Source organism: Mixophyes fleayi, chromosome 1 (genome assembly GCF_038048845.1).
Source record: "Mixophyes fleayi isolate aMixFle1 chromosome 1, aMixFle1.hap1, whole genome shotgun sequence".
Taxonomy (NCBI): domain Eukaryota; kingdom Metazoa; phylum Chordata; class Amphibia; order Anura; family Limnodynastidae; genus Mixophyes; species Mixophyes fleayi.
Genome location: NC_134402.1, coordinates 217893267 through 217914003, shown reverse-complemented (window position 1 = coordinate 217914003; position 20737 = coordinate 217893267). Strand labels below are relative to the sequence as shown.

At 36.4% G+C, this 20737-nt stretch overlaps 1 protein-coding gene across 6 annotated transcripts in view; it reads left to right on the top strand.

Moving 5' to 3' along the window:
• The window catches only part of CRLF1 (cytokine receptor like factor 1), a 132888-nt gene that overhangs the window by 95072 nt on the left and 17079 nt on the right, over nucleotides 1-20737 (top strand). For 3 of the 6 annotated variants that reach the window (XM_075190435.1, XM_075190404.1, XM_075190429.1), the window contains exons 2-7: nucleotides 314-592; nucleotides 7590-7719; nucleotides 8866-9035; nucleotides 10961-11118; nucleotides 11425-11593; nucleotides 14144-14326. In XM_075190435.1, coding sequence (XP_075046536.1) covers nucleotides 349-592; nucleotides 7590-7719; nucleotides 8866-9035; nucleotides 10961-11118; nucleotides 11425-11593; nucleotides 14144-14326 — 1054 coding nt within the window. In that variant the 5' untranslated portion in view covers nucleotides 314-348. The remainder of the gene's footprint in view (nucleotides 1-313; nucleotides 593-7589; nucleotides 7720-8865; nucleotides 9036-10960; nucleotides 11119-11424; nucleotides 11594-14143; nucleotides 14327-20737) is intronic. The other 3 variants (XM_075190412.1, XM_075190421.1, XM_075190444.1) reach the window with 2 other exon arrangements.

Here is a 20737-nt window from a genome sequence, read left to right as displayed (position 1 = left end):
TTATCTTAAAATGCATTCTAATCTCACATTTGGGTCATGCTTTTTTAATATTATGTAATGTATGAAAGTAAGGTGACATCAGGGCTGTCTATATTTTAAGTATCACTTTTTTTTATTTTTAATGAGCTTGGATCATATGCACTGCCTCTATAAATTGAGGCAAGAGTGGGCCATTGGATTCTGTGTCCAACTAACGAGTCTACACTCTGCTGAAACTGGTAAAATCTGTGCATGCTTTTCCAAATCCTCTGAAAATCCCCTAACACACCTTCACACAGTTTTGTAATGTATTTATTCACGTTTTTTTCTACAGATCCTGCTGTAATAACCCCACAAGACCCAACCCTAATGATAGGATCATCACTAACCGCAGCTTGCTTAGTGGACTCTGACTTAAACCTGAGAGCAGAGGACCTGTTCTGGACCCTTAATGGGAGGAGGCTCCCTGCAGAGCTCTATAAGATACTGAACGGCACAGCCTTGAGTGTGGCCTTGAATAACCTGAATGGATCCAAGCAGCAGTCAGGAGATAACCTGGTGTGTCACAGCAAAGACGGGAGAATCCTGGCGGGCTCATGTCTATATGTTGGATGTATGTCTTTGATTTTCAGGTTTAGAAAACACAGGCATGGTATCTAGTTGGATGTCCCATGATAAATCTCGTGGGTTTCTGTGTCCCCCAGGACCCCTCTCTTAAAAATGGTTGTGCTTTGATAACCACATATGCTTCTGAGGATAAGTAATGTGGAGACACCATGGATGCTTCACATTCTGGTGTCAGGTGGTAGTCACTCAAAAATCAAGTCACATATATTTATAGAATAATCAGTCTGGAGACTTGATGATATACCAGCCATAAGGATTACAGCATTTTTTTTAAAGTAACTTTATTTATAAAGTATCAACACACATTGTACACAAACAAAGGAAGGACCAAAATAGGCCACAATAGGTAGCATTGTATCGATCTGGCAGGGACTGTGTGATAGCCTGAGCCAATAAACAATAAACAGAAGTACATTAAATAAAAAAATAAATAAATAAATAAAACAAACAAACTGAATACACAAACATTTAGCTGGCCTAAGATGTCCAGAGGAATTAACATAATATCACTGACTGATGTATAGGAGTATGAGTACCCCCCCCCCCCACAATGTAGAGAAGGAAGGAATGTGGGGGAGGCGAGAAGTAGGAGGTACTGAGACCTTACACAGGACTCCCGGCGGCCAATGGTCCATAATTGAGGGGACCAAAATCAATATTGAACATCAAGCAGAGAAAGTTATAAGAAGAGGGATGAATTATCCTGGGAATGAGTGTTGGTAGTGTGAGAACCGGAGGAACTATTATATATGAAATAATCGCACTAGACTTGGGAGAATTTATGGTATTTATTGTTCAAATATGCCAACATTTTTTCCATTGATGCCAAGAACCAAATTTTATTTAGGAGTTGTTGTCTGGAGGGAAGGGGGGGGGGGGGGGTCTGTTTTTCTCCAATATTTAAGGATGATGTTTTTGATTATTTGAAGTCACATGGGACAAATATATATTTTCTTCATAGAGTCACCCTGAAGCAATGTAACTGTCCACCATACTGAAGAGCCACTAAAGTGACAGAGAAGTTCATCAATTGTCTAGTAATGGCAGCCATATAAAGTGTGCATATATGAAATAGACATTGATCCTGAAATTGTACATGACCGTGTTGGAAATGATTTATTTTATATTATGACAAGATATGATCAACTTAAAAATTATGTGGTGAGAGTTTAATAGTGGTAGCAGACATTTGTTGCAGATTGGTTCTGCTGCTTCATTGTACCGGAGTTGACATTTTAACAGGTTTCTTTGTTTAATTAATATCAAAGGTTTGAGCCATTAAAGCCAATAACTTCAGTAAGTAAGAGATGGCAGGGTTATTGCATTCAATTATTTATTGTAGTAAAAAGGTTCTCTCTAGACTTTCCATTACCAACCACATGTAAAATAAACAAAAATGTTACAGAATGGTGAATATTTATTTTAGAAAACAAGTATAAGAGAATGTTTTACAGCTGCATTGAAGCGGGGCTCAGGTTTACAATTTAGCCCTTGTCATAACACTTGCATGAGTGTAAGACCACCAACAATCCTGTTTTTTAGTATTATTATTATTATTATTATTATTATTGTTATTATCACAATAATTAATATATTTTATTTATAAAGTATCAGTGTATTTTGTAGAGTTGTAAATAGCGATAGACAAATGATATTAAATTCATGATAGACTAGCAATACGTTGACATTGGGCTAACAAGACAAAAGAGACAATAAGAGAGAAAGGAATAGAGACAGTGGCTGCTACATTGAGGTTTGTCAGTAATGAATCAGGATAGTTATAAATTGTATGTTGTATATAGTGTCATGCAATGAGTTTAAACACATTTTAGCTGGTTACATGATCAGTGGCGATGTGAGTTAGGGAGTGTGTTTATAGGTGTGTTGTTTGAGCTACTGAGGAGGATATAGGTACTTTTTAAAGAGTATACTGTATATCTCTCTTTCTTAGGTAAATATAATTTCCCTAATCTAAATAAATCTATTAAAGATAACATTGCAAATAGTTAAGCAGGATATACAGTAAGGGTGGCAGTCAGTTATATGCATGTGCGCACAGAACGTAAACAACAAAGATGTACTAAAAGTGTACTTATGCGTGTATGTTGAATCAGATGTATCTCAACATGAGTACTACTCAAAAACAGTATTATTTGCTCCAGGCATACAAGTGTGTATACACCTAAAATAAAGCATAGAGAGAAGGCTTGGCAGTGTTATTAGTAAATGTTAAACTCACATTACCCTATCTGTATACAGTATAATAATTAAATGAAGTGTCATATACACAAGTTAGACTAGTGTCTTGACTATTATTAATAAATGCAAAATTTGCATTTCCATATAAAATGCAATTAATTGAAACACCTCCACATCCGTTGTTTACCCTTTTGAAACCAGTGGCATTCTTATTTCCTGCAGTAGTTCAAATAGAAATGAAAAATAAGTCATGCATATAGACAGCTGTGACTTTATATAATGTAGTGTCAAAATTAATTTAGCTTCAACTAGAGAGGTCAACACACAAGCCAATCAGAAGCAGCTATATTGTATTGCTGATAGTCAATATTATGTATCTTTGCACCATCCCTCTTATACCTGCAAAAGATACACCTTCTGAGAGGGTGGGTCCATGTCTAATTATGATGCACTTATGTGAACACGTCCTTACTGTACTCAGCTTGCACTCCCTTCCTGCCCAGAGTTCCGCCACGCCAGGTCATGGGACACAAGTCTGTGATACACAATCATCAATATTGGGGTGCATTTTTTGTGCCCTTGCACAGTTGAGAAATGCGCATCTTAAGCACAAAAAATGGCATACTTCCAACTCTAAATCAGACCCTTAAATAGTCCCTTTATTCTATACATCTGTTTATAGCAAATTACCTACAATGTCAAGGTATAAACAAAGCCATGTATCATATGTCCTGAGCAGGGTTGCCTATATTTACTCCAATTTGTCCAATAACAAACTAACTGCTATTGGAACTCTGAATAGTTCATTGTATCTCATCTAATCTCATCTCATCTCATAGATACATTAAGCTGACTTCAATGTCATTTTTCTGGAACTATTTAAACTTGTATCTCAGAGTTAATCCAGAGCACCACTATACCCTTTTGTTTTCACTTACACAAGTGGAAATCAGTTAGGGTCTGGCTGCAATAGCCTATCTAGGGCAAAAAGTGTAACAAGTTATGCCTGATATGCCTCTCGAACCTACCACTATACTCTATTGTTACTAGACTGACTCGTTCTTGTGTCACCTATAGCAATATTGTGCATGAAACATTCTTACTTGTGCGTCTGGCACCCTCTACTGTACTATTTAAATTTTTTACTTTACACATACAGAAACTGATTCATTAACGAACAAAAAACAAGAGATATTGCTAACTATTACAAACAAATTTTACCACAGCAAATATGGATTTACTATTCTGTACCATTGGGAGTGAAGTAGGGAATATTAGTAAACAACAGGGCTGGTAGATTGTTGCTTTTATAAAGTTTTTGTTACAAATTAACATTTTATTTAGAAGCAGCTTATCTAAAATTCTAACAAGAGAGTGTATATACTGTATATGACCACTTCTGCTGCAGTACCTCCCCCCTTCTCCAGAATCATTTTGAAAAATAATGTGATCTCCTGGGAGACCATATGCCGTAGAGGATACAAAACAGTTTTATGTACATATCCTGCATCTTGAGTACATGTAAAACATCAGTTAACATGGAGCCCAAGTGCATCAAAATATCTATCTATCTATCTATCTATCTATCTACACTGTATGACCAACACCATGTTGTCACCCCTTATAATTGTAATTTTTGGCCATTGTAGTCACACTCATTGCTAACAGGTGCAAAATCAAGCATACAGCCATGCAATCTTCAAGTCAAACATTAACAGTATAATGAGTCGTATTAAAGAGCTAAGTGATTTTCAATGTGGCAAGGATGCCTTTTCAACAAGGCAGTCAAATTTCTTCCCTGCACGGGCTGCCCTGGTCAACTGTAAGTGCTGTTATTGTGAAGTTAAAATGTCAAAGAGCAACAAAAGCTCAGCTGCATAACATTATGCCAGAAAAGCTTGTGAAAATCATCTGTCCTCAGTTGCAACACTCACTAGTGCCTCTGGAAGCAATGTCAGCACAGGAACTGTTCATCAGGAGCTTCATGAATTGGGTGTCCATGGCTGCACACAAGTCTTGGCTCACCATGCAAAATGTCAAATGGAGTGGTGTAAAGCACACAGCCACTGGACTCTGGAGTAGTGGAAATGCATTCTTTGAAATGATGAATCATACTTCACTATCTGGAAGTCTGACAGACGAATCTGAGTTTGACAGATGCCAGGAAAACACTTCCTACCAGAATGCATACTGTCAACTCTAAAATTTGCTGGAGGACAAATTATGTTCTGGAGCTGTTTTTGTTGGTTTGAGTCCCTTAGTTCCAGTTAAAGGGAATGTTTATTCTAAAGAATTGTGTGCTTCTAAGTTTGTGGCAACAGTTTGGTGAAGATCCTGTCTTGTTTCAGCATGCTAATGCCTCTGTGTACAAAGGTAGATCCATCAAAAAATGGTTTCCTGAGTTTGGTATGGGAGAACTTGACTGGTCTGTCCCTTAACTCCATTGAATACCTTTGGCATGGAGTGCAAACTGTGAGAAAGGCCTTATCCCCCAATATCAGTGCCCAACCTCTCTAATGCTGTTGTGGCTGAATGGATGCAAATCCTAGCAGCCATGTTCCAGAATCTAATGGAAAGCCTTCCTATAAGAATGGAGGCTATTATAGCACCAAAGGGACTACAACTGCATAGTAATGCCAATGGTTTTGGAAAAAGATGTTCAACAAGCACATGTGGATGTTATCTATCTATCTATGTCTCTAAAAAGAAGTAAAAGAAGCAAGTAGTTAACCTTTGGAAATAATTTAGAACAAAATAAAAGCAGCTTCCAATCTCTGCTGCTTGTTACTGTCTGGGGAATAATCATAATCATGTTTAAGATATCATTTATTGATTTATTGCAATCCTCCACAAGTAATGAACTCTTGAATGAGGACATGGAGTAGTGTGAAATCACCTCTTGCTGTGTACAATCTTTATCCATATGAATCAAACTATATACAGTGCAAAAATACCATCTTGTCAGAATGCTATGACAGGAGATTAAAACTCATTCTACAACCATTAGAAAAACCACAGGACACAAGAAACCTTTCATCGCACATCCATACGTAATATGTTAGATTATTTCATTCTGAGGAATGTGTCTGTATGTCAGATGTGTTTTATTTTATTTTAGCAAAATAAACTTACTTAAAATAACATTGTTTCCCAGGTCGATAGACTCAGATTTCCAACAAGTCTTGGCTTTTCAGTGCTTGTCAATATATTTCCTTGGATGTTTACCTGGGGTTACCTTGGTGGAGACTATAGAAAATATTGCTGTCATTATTTAATCAATTTCTGTCCACAACTACCCTTGTTGCTTGGCAGATTGTTGACATGCAGATTACAATGTATGTAATTCTCTATTCTTCTGTCTGCAAGGACTTGTCCTATCTGGTTGATGCCAAGAGCCACTAGACCTGATGATCCTCCCTTCAATGGTGGTGAATGGTGAATCAGAGGGTTAAAAATGTCTAGCTAAATTCTGATATTGTGACCTGAGCCAAGCTTTTCGAAATATATATCTATGAAATAAACTAAAATATAATTGTAATGTCTTACAAATCAAAGCCTTCAGCCTCTGAATGGACAGTATATTAAGAAGTTTTGTTTATTTATTTAATATTATTTTGTACATATAACTAACCATCAATTATTATCTGAGGGAGGACAGGATTTTGCTATTGACCATAGTCAACTTTAATCCTTCTTTCAATGGGATTATAACTTAATAATTATATTTAATATGGTCAACAGAATAGAAAATGTTTAGGAAATCATGAAATTAAAAACTAATGTTAATTAGTCACTTGATGCTGTATGATTTTTTGAAAATACATTGCATTCAGTGCAGTCATTAGGTTTGGTCAATTGTATAAACATAAACCTCTTTAAGTGTTTTCCATTAACTTATTTCTGTAACTTGCTTATGGAATGTTTACCTAGACATATTTTAAAGTAGCGTGAACTGTAAGAAGTCATTTCACCATACAGGTTAGTATAAGTTGAAACAAGTCTCAAGTTGGCCTTGTCTAAATATAATGGTAATATGGAAAAAGCAGATTTTATTCCACAAAATGAAACACTAAAAGTCATTCAATTGCCTTAAGCAATCATTAGGCAGACAAGGCCAATTGTTTTGCATCCTAGTATCTCAGGAGAGACAGGCAGAATTCTGCGCAATTATAAAAATCAGAAAATACACATATTAGTATTATATACACATATACACATATTAATATTTCTCAGTAGTATATGTGTTGCATGTATAATGTTTGCAAAATTGTTGGGAAGTTCCAAGAAGGTTCAGCCACACTTTTATTAAACTTGTTCAGGAACTATATATTCCATCTCTTCATATAGTGTATAATAATGTCCAGTATATTTATGTTTATGCTACATTTGTTTATCTGCCCCACGGGAGTGTCTATCTATTGTTTAACCTAAACTAGTACCAGAAATGACATCGCTCTTATCCCTTAAACACAGCAACATAAACATTAGTATTAGTGTAGCGTAAGTTATAAAACACAACTATTGTCACTGCAATCATTATAACAAAACTATTTAGAATGAAAAGTACCATTTTCACAATCATTTCCTATATCTTGGTGTTCCCAAAGCCTACATCAGAGACAGCTGCATTCATTTGCTTCAGACAAAGCTTGCCTATCCTAGTTAAAACAATAAAACAAGTGACATGGGAATAATATGCTTTGAAAAGACAATCGTACAGTATTTCTGAAAATAAGTTTTGTTTTCTAACACGAATGTTGCTTTTTTTTATTATTATGGTTTAGTGGCACCAGAGAAACCAACCAATATTACGTGCTGGTCAAAGAACATGAAAGACTTAACCTGCAAGTGGGTTCCTGGGAGTGAAGGAGAGACCTACCTGCACACCAACTACACTTTGAAATACAAACTCAGGTATTGTATAAAAGTGGTGATATTTTTTAAAATGAAAAACGTGATTACTCTTTAAAAAACAAAACAAAAAGTTTAAACTGGAGAAAGCCACATAATTTCCATGGTGAATCAACCACATTGTGTAGATCTCTGAATCAGGGCTCAGGGAAACGGCTTGTTTTATTATTAATCAATTAGAGAATAGAGTTGTTGGGGGAAATTCAGCACAAATCTAGTTGCAACAGCTTAACAGGCCATTTTGCAGTTTTGAGTTCGATTTCAGACCATTGCCTTATCTGTGTGGAGTTTGCATGCTCTCCCTGTGGTTAGGTTTCCTCCGGGGGCTCCGGTTTTCTACTACACTCCAAAACCATACTAGTAGGCATTAATATGTCCCTAGTCTCTCTCGGTCTGTGTCTGTATGTTGGGGAATTTAGACTGTAAGCTCCAATGGGGCAGGGACTGCCCTGCAGAATTAGTGGTGCTATATAAAATAGCTGCTGCTGCTGATGATGATGCAAAGTTCTTATGAAACAATCTTCGAGTTTAGTTTTTGCTTTATATTCCGAGGAAAGTAATTCCGCACTGTACTTTATGTATGCATAATATATAGCCTATAAACAAAGATGAAACAAAGAAGGTCTATTCATTCTCACACATGGACAGAAGGATTGACCTGACTCATCTTACCGCACCAGAGTCAATGGGGAGCTTCCATCACTCAGCTGCCCTGGAGACATTTTTTATTTGTTAAGCTGCGTGATATGAAGCGATAGAAAACTTTCATAGTGGAAGAGTTTTGTTAAATAGACCCCCTTATCTTTACTATAATTATTGCTAATGTGTTTACATTTTCACGTGCATGGTTTTCTTATATTTTGTATAGTAGTTTATTTTTTTAATATAGCCTAGAAATATTGCTTTAACTCTTGTTCACCAAAGAACAGCATAATAATGGGAAGCAGTATAAAATAAACACCTAATATAAAAAGAATGCATAAATAAAAGGTTTCAGCTATATTCAATAATTCAACAATGCATTCAAACATATCTCTTAATTATAGCTTTGTATAGCTTTAAAGGGGATTCGAGAGTGTCAATCTTACAATGGTTTGAAATATGTAGTTTGTCTCAGATGAGAAATAATAGATGACTTGTATATTCCAGGTGGTATGGCAGAGATAATACATGTGTAGAATATCATACCATGGGACAGTATTCCTGCCACATCCCTAAGGATCTTGCCCTATTTACGCCATACGAGATTTGGGTGGAAGCTTCAAACAGATTGGGATCCACAACTTCTGACATAATAACCCTGGACATTCTTGATGTGGGTAAGATATATTAAAGCACGTCTATGAACTGAGAAAATAATTCTTATTCACATACCTTGATGCACACCCCTATCCTTTAAACATTGAATTCAATTAACTTATTGAGTTTTACATTTGAGAGGCTGAAGGAATGTTTGCTATGTAAGTTGCATCGAAACTATTAGGTTCCTAATTGCTTCTGTATATCGTTACCTGCTTTGTTTTATTATATTGCTATCCATGTGATCTTGCTATATCATGTCTAGAATGTAGAAATGACTCTAAGAAGGATAATTACACTGCAGCAGAGAGATTATGGAGCTGCATGGTAGAAGAGTGATGGAGCCCTAAATGCCTGAACAATAAATGATTAAGTAAAAAAGTAAAATATTGCACCCCTCCTGAATCTACCAGAAAAAGCAGAGATTTATCCCAATTTATTTTGAGACCTGAAAAGGAGCCAAATAGATTGATCATTTCATGATTAGCCTTACTGGTGGTTTCTGGCTTGGTCAAGTTTTTATATAGCAACCATCAGAAGAGTTTCATCAAGGGAGGATGTTCCCTAGGATTCATGGCGTACTATAAATATTACAGTGCAGTATTAGATAGTGAACCATATCATCCTGTTGCATGGACAGAACCTCCAGAGACAAAGATCTATACACTCAAATTACCTACACCCCCCAGACTAGGAGGAATAAGTAAAGCTGAAGGTCTGTTGAATCCATGGATACTTTAATGCCAATTTTTTGTAGTAGAATGACTTGTATTGCCACCTAATAACAACAATGAAGTAAAAACTCCACTGGTACCAATCCCAAACAAACATTTTTAGGCAGACTACCCAACTACAAACACAAACTGGGAGAAGAATCTTGAAAAACCAACCGCTCCCCTTTTCCAAACCATAAAGATGAATCTCAGTCTTTAAATTGAGGTAATACAAATTAAATATATAGTAAATCAACAAATATACAAGTTAGGACAAGGGAAATCAGTCAATAATTAGCTTTGCTCCCCTCATGGATTAGAAGGTTGCAGTGGACATGTTGATGAAGCCAGAAAAGGCCCAGCTGGCAATGAAAAGCAGCAAGAGTCGTTGCCTACTGTCTTTCAGTTTGGCGTGGCTTTTGATTGCAATTGGTAATGGTATTCTCTTAGCTACTTCTTAAAATGGAATATGGCTCTTTGCTTTTACAAATCAGCCAAGTAATTAGATAAAATTGAAATACAGTTATAATCAAACTCTAGATCGCCTTATTTCCACAGAAGACTGAGGACCAACTCTCAATCCCTGTAGATATTTTTGATTTTTAAGTTATATTTAACAAAGGTCATAACACCTTTTTATCATTATTCCTTCATATCATTATTACATTATCTCGTAGATGTCCATTTGTTTCCAGTTTTGAAGTGGGTGGGAATATAACAATCTACTGCCAGATTATTGTAATACTTATAGTATTTTAGGAAATGAGCTAATTAATCTTCTGGAAGCCACTTGTGTGACAATGGGTAGTGAGGCTGTAAGTGACCGAACCAGTGTCCTGATGGGAAGACTGAGAATGGAAGCAAGTAGAAAGCCACTAGAGTGGAAGTAAGGTCTACAATAGCACAGAATATGAGGTAAAGCTGCTTTCGGAACAATGTGGGAAGACTATGGTGTCAAACACAAGTCTATATGAAACAAAGGTTATACATCCGACTTGTTCTCTTCAGAGAGGTTATCTATCAAAATATATTGTTTTGGTCATATTCAGTATTTATTAGTGGGTCATACCATGCTTTTTTTTCTCTGTGAGTTACATAAGTAATATTTATCCATGTTCATTGGAGCAGTGTTGGTAAAAATAAAAATGTGATTCCTGTGAGAACTTTGTTTATGGTTTTGCATAATGCTGTTAAAGTAAATATTCTAACCACATATGTCACCTTTTTTGCAGTCACCACAGACCCACCATCAGATGTCCATGTGAGTCGAGTTGGGGACTTGGAGGATCAGCTCAGTGTACGCTGGAGTTCCCCCCCTGCTTTGAAGGACTTTTTGTTTCAAGCCAAATACCAGATCCGATATAGAGTAGAAGATAGTACAGAATGGAAGGTGCATATACAACATTTGCAATAGTACACATACTGTAGTTTAATTGCTTAGGAATAAATTACTGTGGTATGTTTTAGCTACTTTAAATTAATGTAGGAGAATTATGAATGTTTTTATACTGGCAATTATAATTCACCAATTAAAACCTATAAATGTTATTTTTTCATTATTTTTTTTTTTCTGTTGTAAAATAAAAATGAAAATGAACATATGAAATTTTATTAATTATTATGTATACATTTTTATTGTATAGATAAGTGAGTGATTGTTATAAGTTACCCAATACATTGTATTTATACTTCACAGGTAGTTGATGATGTGGGTAACCAGACTTCTTGCCGCCTTGCTGGATTGAAACCGGGAACTGTCTACTTTGTTCAGATCCGGTGTAACCCATTTGGGATTTATGGGTCTAAAAAAGCAGGCATCTGGAGTGATTGGAGCAATCCAACTGCCGCCTCTACTCCAAGAAGTGGTTAGTTTTGTTCTCCTAAAGCTAAACAATATTTATTTCTAACATATAAAGAATAGAACCTTAAGTATGACTTTATTGTACATTTAACTAAGTATGACTGAGTTTTTATGCAAATAATTATTAAATGGTCACCGTTTTCAGTGCCAGCATAGTTAACCAGACAAATAAAGTGACATTTTCCACTTGTGTGACATATATATTAGCTGAGCTTATAGACAATGCAGGAGGACTTTTTCTATAAGTACAATGTGCTGCTTTCACTCCCTGTTCAAATGCTGTAGTGAACTGCAACCAACTAATTTAGGCAAATAGATAGGAGCATAAGTGTAGAATTTAAGAGCAGAATTTGACCTATATGTCCATACAGTCTGCCCTATTGTGTGTTTGTGTTTTATTTGAATATGGCCTTACAAGACTATTAATAACATCTGATAAATCTGGTAACCCTTAATATACAAATTGCATTCCTTGGACTTGATGGTTTTAATTATAATAACATGATCATGGGTCAGGCTATTTAATACCTAAACACATTTATGACAATGAGATTTGTCCCATAATTACACAACTCAATCAACTGAAAATGATATATGATATATGATATATATATATATATATATATATATATATATATATATATATATATGTACATATACATATATATATATATATATATATATATATATATATATATATATATATATATATATATATATATTTCTTATTGTTCAAGCTACGAGATATTCTGCTTGCGCTCTTATTCTTGTCAGTTAGTGGCTTCTATTATTTCAATTTTAGGGCACATGGTTTTCCATCTGTAAAAAAGGCTGTTTAACTGCATCTTAACATACCTTTTCGTGGAAATCATTTGAATATTTACAGGAATAGAGGACACAGACCATTATTCCAGACTATTTGTTGCTGGGGCTTACTTCCCATAAGAGGAATGTCAGACTTCGTTCCACTTACAGAACATGAGATCAGATTTTATGCACAGCCAGTGGCAAGTAGAACAACATTATCTTCCCTCGCTAAGCCGCTCGGGAAATTTTACCAATTATTGTTTTGTACATCCAACTAAATGAATAGTATCATTTCCTTCAGGCTCTGAACAAAATCCCACCATTATTATGGAATATTAGAGGGTAATATTATTGGCAAACAAGTTACTTCTCAACATTGTGAGAAGATATATTTGAAACAGATTGTCTCAATGGCATACACATTCATTCTTTTTCCCATTGATCTTCTGGAATGATTGATTTGGAAGTGATTTTTAAACTCTGTTTTGTTCAGTCACACTGAACCAACACATAATGTTTAATTTCAGAATTGTCTTGACCTATTATTTTAAAAACTTTTTTAGTGGCTAGATTACAGAGAAGCTGTCTCCGCTTTGACAATAACATTGACATATTCTCATGGCATAACGTTATCTTCCTTACTGTTAAACGCTGATGATATTTGGAGCACATAGGGTGTTGCAGAGTTGGCTGTACACTTAATAGTCTACAGACTGCTCTTTATCCTTGTCAGGAATGTCTTAACTATGCTCCGACACCTGGTGTTCTTGCGAAAAAGCCAATTTTCAAAATTATTTCCCAGTGGGGAAATACCTCTTGTTTTTTATACCTTATCTGGTGCCAGCAGATTTCAACAGTCCTCTGTTTCTTATTTATTAACTGATCTCCATGTTATTATTTTCCGGTTTTTATAATCCTAGATATAAACAGGATTTTAAGAAAACAGCTCTGCTAACTCCCATGACAAGTTACTTAAAATATACATATATCTTTGTTTGGTTTGCTTCAAATTGCGTTGATGAAACAATGATGAAAACATTATTTTTGAATGCTAACACAACTAATAGAGGTGTTAAAATACCAATATTTGGACAGGAGATATTTTTTTCTTTGAACCTCTATACAAATGTGGTACATTTCATAGGGATAACTTAGGAAAAGAGGTTAATATCACCTGTGAGCTGAGGGATTTAACAAATTAAAATAAAATTGTCCAAATATCAGTGTTTTCAAATTTCTGCTAAAAGTGATATTTTTTATGGTTCATGTAGGACCTCTTTTGACTCCTCTTGTAACTACTCCTTATGAACTCTTCTTTAGATACTTGACCTTAAACTTGACCTCCGCTGCTTGAATAATCACATAAAAGTTTTTCAGATGACTTTAAGTTTCTTGAGCATTTTCTTCTGCAACGTTTGGGATCAGAGTTTCCATTGCCCTGTAATAGAGCACTTAGCCGCCTCATAGATCCCGTGGCATCCAATGCAGAGCAGTGTTGTTTCCCAGAGTAACAGGAATGTACGACTCTGCCCAATTAGAGAAATACATGACTTAAATACATAGGATGAAGCCAGAAAAAGAAAGCAATGTATTTAATAAAGGTTGCTAGAGTACAAGCCAAAAAATTAAAGTCACATAAATGTGGAAAACCCTCTAAGCAGATGGTCTCTTATGTGCACAATGCGGTATAGTCTTCCAGCAACAGAATGTGTTCCCATAGCTATGTTTTACTTTGTGTATTGTTTAGAGAGGATAACGGGGGTATGCGATCCAAAGAGTGGGGAGCAGAATTCCACCCTACGACGGGAGTTGAAGCAATTCTTCGGATGGGTGAAGAAACATGCATATGGTTGCTCCAACCTTAGCATCAAGCTGTATGACCAGTGGAGGGTGTGGCTGCAGAAATCACACAAAACACGGAACCAGGTAGGTAAGGTACACTTTATCTTTCTTTACCTTTTATACTGCTCCCAACTTTATACTGGTTAGGAATCATGGTGGAGGCCATTTATAATCTGTTTAGGATATCAAATATTTTTTGCTTACTTGCTGATTGGTATCCTGAAAAAAATCAAGTTTCACTGAGTTTGTGGCACATTTCCCTATATTTAGGGAGCGATAACAAGAGCAAGGACTCTTAAATATCCCATTTATATATAAAAACCAGTGGAATGAAAATCCATCTGTCACCTACAGTATACCTTTAACATTTCCATAGTTCAGAAAATGTAATAATAAGAAAAAAAATGTCAGTAAACTATGATTTACATCAAGGCTTAGAAATATTTACCTTGGTTATTTTCTACATTTTATAATATTTGGAAAACAATATCTGTACCTATGATTTTTCAGTAGAGGACATTTTCATTATTTATGGCTAGTTCCAGGTAGTTTGGTAAGTTCCTGTATGTAGTAAGATGAATGATTGCAAAAATGCCTACTATGCCCATTGTATTGTATTTGAGGTAATTAACATAGTAACATAGTAACATAGTTGATGAGGTTGAAAAAAGACACCAGTTCATCAAGTTCAACCTATTTTGGATCTTCTGCGATCCTGCATTTATATTTGAAATTGATCCAGAGTAAGCAACTGCCAATCTGTTCCAATTGTGAAAATCACCCTGGACCCAATATTGCAGTCCTATTTTTACCCTATATCCACTACTATCCTTCATTTTAATTAATGGTCATATCCCAGAATACACTTTTCCGCTAAAAAATTGTCTAACCTTTTCTTAAACATATCTATTGAATCTGCCATCACAACCTTCCCTGGCAATGAATTCCATATCTTGACTGTCCTTACTGTAAAGAACCCCTTCCTTTGCTGGTTGTGAAATTTCCTCTCCTCTAACCTTAGGGGGTTAGAGGAGCTATTAAAGTATCTATAATACCCTTTCTGAGTACTAATCCTGAGCGCTTCCTGTTGTATATTAAAAAATAGATGAAAGGAAGCAATCACTTTTACTGTTTCATAGTTTTTCCTTCATTCACCACCCTGATTCTCATTCATCCAACCAACCAACCACCCAAAAAATCAGTCTCAACATACCTTATAAAGATATTACATACTACCCTCTACTTGATAAGATATATATCATCATATAAAACACATGATGTTAATATATCTCTAAACTCCTGTAAATGATATCTGTATAAACATTAAGTTCTGCAGTCATTTCTTATAAGCATTAAGTTCTGATGTCCACAATTTAATTTGTGTATTAAAGGTAAAAATACACTCACTGCTCTATTTTGTATGGATATTATAAGTCACTACAGATCCATAAACTGAATAAAAGATCTCAGGTATATGGTCATGGGACTTCTCTGTGACAATCAGTATAGTATACTTGAATATACAGTTTGGAGGTATATTATCCCATATATTAACAAGCTCTCATTCTCAACCATTCTGTTCCTGCTTCAATAACAAATGCAAAAGGAACATAATGTGTATTTTTTAAAGAACGCATATACATCGTGTATGTGCACGTCTGTATTCAATAAGGAGCGGATCTGAAGATACGTCTATTGATTAATACGGGTCTAGGTCCACTCTGCTCTAACAAACAAGTCACTGCAGGATATGCCCAATACAGGGGAGGGCTGTCAAATTTTAATCTGGGGGGCAAGACTTTACTCAGCAGCCTATTAGGAACATTTTAAGGGAAATAAATATGGCTGGCCCAGTGACCCAGCACAAGGTAGCCCATTATGGGACCAGCCCGGGGGAAATTGCCCCCTTGCTCCCCAGCCAGGACTGCCCCTGGTCCAAAACATATATGGAATATAAAGTCACAAAAAAACGCACAGAAAAATGACTCATATAATGTCACCTGTTAATAATATATGATAAATGATAGAACTACCAAACAAATTCAACATTTTCAGCTACAAAATCAGTGGGAAGACAGGGACGCACTAGATCCATTTCTTACCGCAATTATGTAATATATCTTTAATATGCGTCACTCCCTTACTTACTTTAATGCATTCATTTGATTTGCACATTTATATTGGTGGGGATACTAGTTGCATCCAAAGAAGCTAGAGTCAAAAGTTAAATAGTAAGGTAATCTGCTAGTTCCTCAGTACAACTGTATTCTCCACTTTGTATTGCAATAGTGGGTTAACTAATTGTGTGTCAATAGCAACAGCAGCATCATCAGCATCATCATCATCAGGATCAGCATAACCATTTATTTATAGAGCACTTTAAATTCCGAAGTGCTCTACAGAGAATATTTGTTATTCACATCAGATATGCTTGTTTTTATTGCATTGTGAGGACCTATGTCTTTAACATGACACATACGGACACCCCTTTCCTAATGCCCTCTCAACAGTACATTCTTATTGGTATGTGTAGAAGCAGTTTATCACCAGAATTACCACTTGAAATTTACAGTTTGATCAAAGTGTTGATATGGATTGCAAGGTGGGGAAATTTTCATGAATTTTGGGCATCCAAAGATATCTACACAAGCCGTGGAGGTTACAGTCATGCTCAAAAACTGCGTAACATTTCAAACAGTTTTATTTCTCTTTACAGCTATTAAATGGTTCTTTATGTAGTATTTCATACCTGTCCAGTTTCGATCTTTCGGTGCTGACGGTTCAACCATGATGCATTTGATGTAATCATGCTTTGCGGGCACTCGGCATGTTTGGATAAACTTGATCATATGCTTCTTCACAGCTTGGACCTCTTCTCTGTCCCAGTTTTTTCTCTGCACTTCTTCACAACCTGAAAGGAAGCAGAGTGATCCACTATGAATCTGTGAAAAACAGAGAAGGCAACACGCTTTTGCATAACAAGACTGTGTGCTATACCAACCTGTGGAAGCCATGGCTGGGCACTGGTCCCATTTTGCCGTGTCCCTTTATCGATCGTCTTCCTTCTGACGTGGAAGTGTGAACCAGATTGTTGACCACTTCTCTTATTGTTTCAAGGGATTGCTCATCATCCGATCTGTCACTCTGTAGCTGGACTGGTTCTACAAAGAAGCAGATAAGTAAATGACCGAGGTAAAAGTCGAGATTTCCAACTTACCGTCTGGATCAATGTCTTCTTCTTGCCTTTGAAATCAGCTAGGCTATCACTTTCGAGAGCCATTAAAAGTTTGCTGATTTTTTACCCCAAACTCAGGGAAAAGAGGTGTATACAATTGGAGCCTCTGAAATGGGACAATGGGGCAAGCATATAGACATTTTGGGGAGCCACTCCACATTCTTCACGCATTTCTGCAAGAAGTACCGCACAGCAGGATTAAAACTTATCTCCCTCGTTTTCCTCAGATTTCAATCCATGTGAAGTGCCGGCAAGCTCGGAAAGCGTTAGGGCAACATCTTCGTGGAGATCTGGAGTATCTCTTGAACAGAAGGTAGTCTACAGCATCTTTGAAACTTCACCTTCCCTTCTTTGATTGAATAAGATCACCTGTGCCAGGGTGACTTTTGCAAGCAATGGCCAGTTGTTAAGCGCAGGCTTGATTGATAGACTGCTTTGATATGCTTGCTGTATCTCATCGATATACAAATGTATCTTTTTTACATCTTCAGTGAAAGTAAGAGCTGAGGCATGTTTCACTTCGACTCCTTAAAAATTTTCAATGCAGTCAATGAAGTCAACTTGTCCCATCTTGTCTCTTTTTGAAGTTGCGTGCATTTTCAACCACAGCAGTGCAGCCCTCCATCATCGCTCAGCACTCCACAATTTTCAATACCTTTTGTAAGCCATACAAGTGAGGGTGCATTAAATGTACCTGTCGCTTTGTCATAGTACTACCATCTTTACCACATCTACTACATGCAGAACGTTTGGTGGGATGGTAAAGTCTTCCATCCTCTCCAAAGGGTAAGTTCTTTTGGCATGTAACATTAACCTGCCCATTTCTCTAAACTTCTGATGCATGTACTTGTGTTAACCTCACCCAATTGAAGAGATGATGCTCCATCAGCATGATGCATTGGTCATTTTTGACATTTTGAAAAATTTTATGTGGGGTCATGTGACTCAAGAACTTCCAAAAGCTACCACTGAAGTTAGGTAGAACTGGCTGAGCAAAGGCATTAAGAGACTGGACTCTTTTCTTGCCTTTGGAAGTTTACATGGTATCAGAATGCCGCGTCCTGTCCTTATCACCTAAGGCTTGGGTACAAAGTTTCCTCTATTCAGATGAAGATGTGCCAACTACAATGGGCAGGAAAGCTGCAATCTCTTGCATGTTGACAAAGATATGTATGTTCCCCTGACCTCTAGTGGTGGCGTGCACACACTTTCTCTTCCACATCAGGTACATACGCACACATATGGTCTGACCAAAGGGACAAACTGACAAAGTGAAATGGCAGATTCTTATGCCGAGTATATTAGCAAGGTTCCTTGCGTTAACTAGCATTGGTAAGTTTTGCAGGGATCTCATTTTTTGTCCCCACTGCGACCAAGGTCCCCAGAAAGTTGGTGTGTAAACAGACCAATGTCCCCGCAAGTATAGGAATACAGGTACACACACACACATGACATGCCATTCAATGCAACTGGTCTGAATTTTACTACACCCGTGATCCTCTGCCAGTGGCTGGAGGCACCTCGCTGACACCAATGAACATATCATTTTAATTTTCAAACTTCAGCCATAAAGATTAAGAAAACACCTTTCAGAATTACCAAAATTCAGTAAGTAATATACTTAGCTTGCATTCAAATGCAGCACCATGGCTTTGAATATATAAATTGATAATTTTTTATATTCAGTAGCATTTTGCCCACTTCATTTTTCAATTTCAACTTCAGTCCCGAAAACATAATGTAATTTATCACTAAGCCTTGAATACAATATGTGAAAATGTTTTCAGTCTGCTTTAAATGTTACATTTTCCACTCCTGTGCCTTGAGTGACACCAGAATGCGTGTGTCTGCATTATGTTACTCTGCCGCTGGCACTCTGGTGATCCCTCTGGTATGGTTTCAAGTCACCATACTGCTCCAGTATACTAGGTGCAGGAAACTGTAATGACAAGACAGTGATTAAAGTTTTGAAATTCCTCTGGGAAGTACGTAGCTAAAATAAAAGTTGAATATATAAATATTTCCTTTTAATTTTATGTCACTCAGATGGATCTCCTTTGGCTGACAGAGTCTTTTCAGTGATGTTTCATTGGAAGTGACTTCTTTAGCTCACAAGGGGCAAAGCTTTTTTCTTTAGTATCCAAAGAAGAGAAATGTGATCCTTGTAGTAGCTAAAGGGCTTCAAAGGATTAGACTGAGGATTAAATATGGGGTACAATGTAACTTCATAGCCTTACAAGTTGCGTTTACCCATATGCTCATTTTTGTTGAGGAGACAAGTTAATCTCCCTGGTATGGATGTCGGCAGCACTGCAAGGATCATATTGTGTTATAGCATGAAAAGGAGTTGTTACTTTTCACTGGAACTGGTTTTATTGTAATTAACATAGGAAATAGATGAGCCGTTATCATTGAAATGGCTGCTTTGTACTGTGAGGGGTTAAGCATAGGAGCACATTAAATAACTACGATGGGCCTGATTTAGATCATCAAATCCAGCTAAATTGGCACCTGGACAGACCATATTGCGATGCTAGGCATGCAAATGCATTTTTTGTTTGTATGCAGGGAAAATACTGTCTGCTTTTCAATTCAGCACACAAATACTGAACATATTTAATTTAACAATGTGATTTAGAGTTGAGCTAGGATGCTCTCACCTCTCAACTCTAAATCTGTCCAAACATTTGAAATTCTCTCTCTGCAGAGCAATATGGTTTTGCCAAGGTTCAAAATCGCAAGTATGTATATACAGTATGTGTGATACTGATGAAGATAAACTGACAAAAAGGAAAAGGAACAAGATGTGATGAGGATCAATTGTCTTAGAGGATGACTAAAGTAGAAACGTATTTCTTTATAATAGAAGACATTCTTATCCATTGGCTTACCATGTAATGCTGGTGTCACACTGTTGTTTCTGAACACAATGTTTATCTAGCAAATAAATAATAAAAGATACCGTGCTTAAAAGCTGTCACATGGCCATTTATACTATTGGGGTATGTAGTACAGATGAGTGTGTGTGGAGTGATTGTCCTCTAACTGCAATTAGTTTAATTTTAATCTTAGCTATTCCTGATGTCTTTGGTAAATGTACTGCCAGTACAATCTAACTTTTCAACTGCTGGTCAAGCCAAAAATAGAAGAAGGAGTGTTCATTGTCTGGCTCAGCAGTTGCAAAGTGTCAGAATGTACTGATAACGCATTTACCAGTGATACCATTGGATCTCTATGATCATACTGTATCTGCCCCAGCTGTGC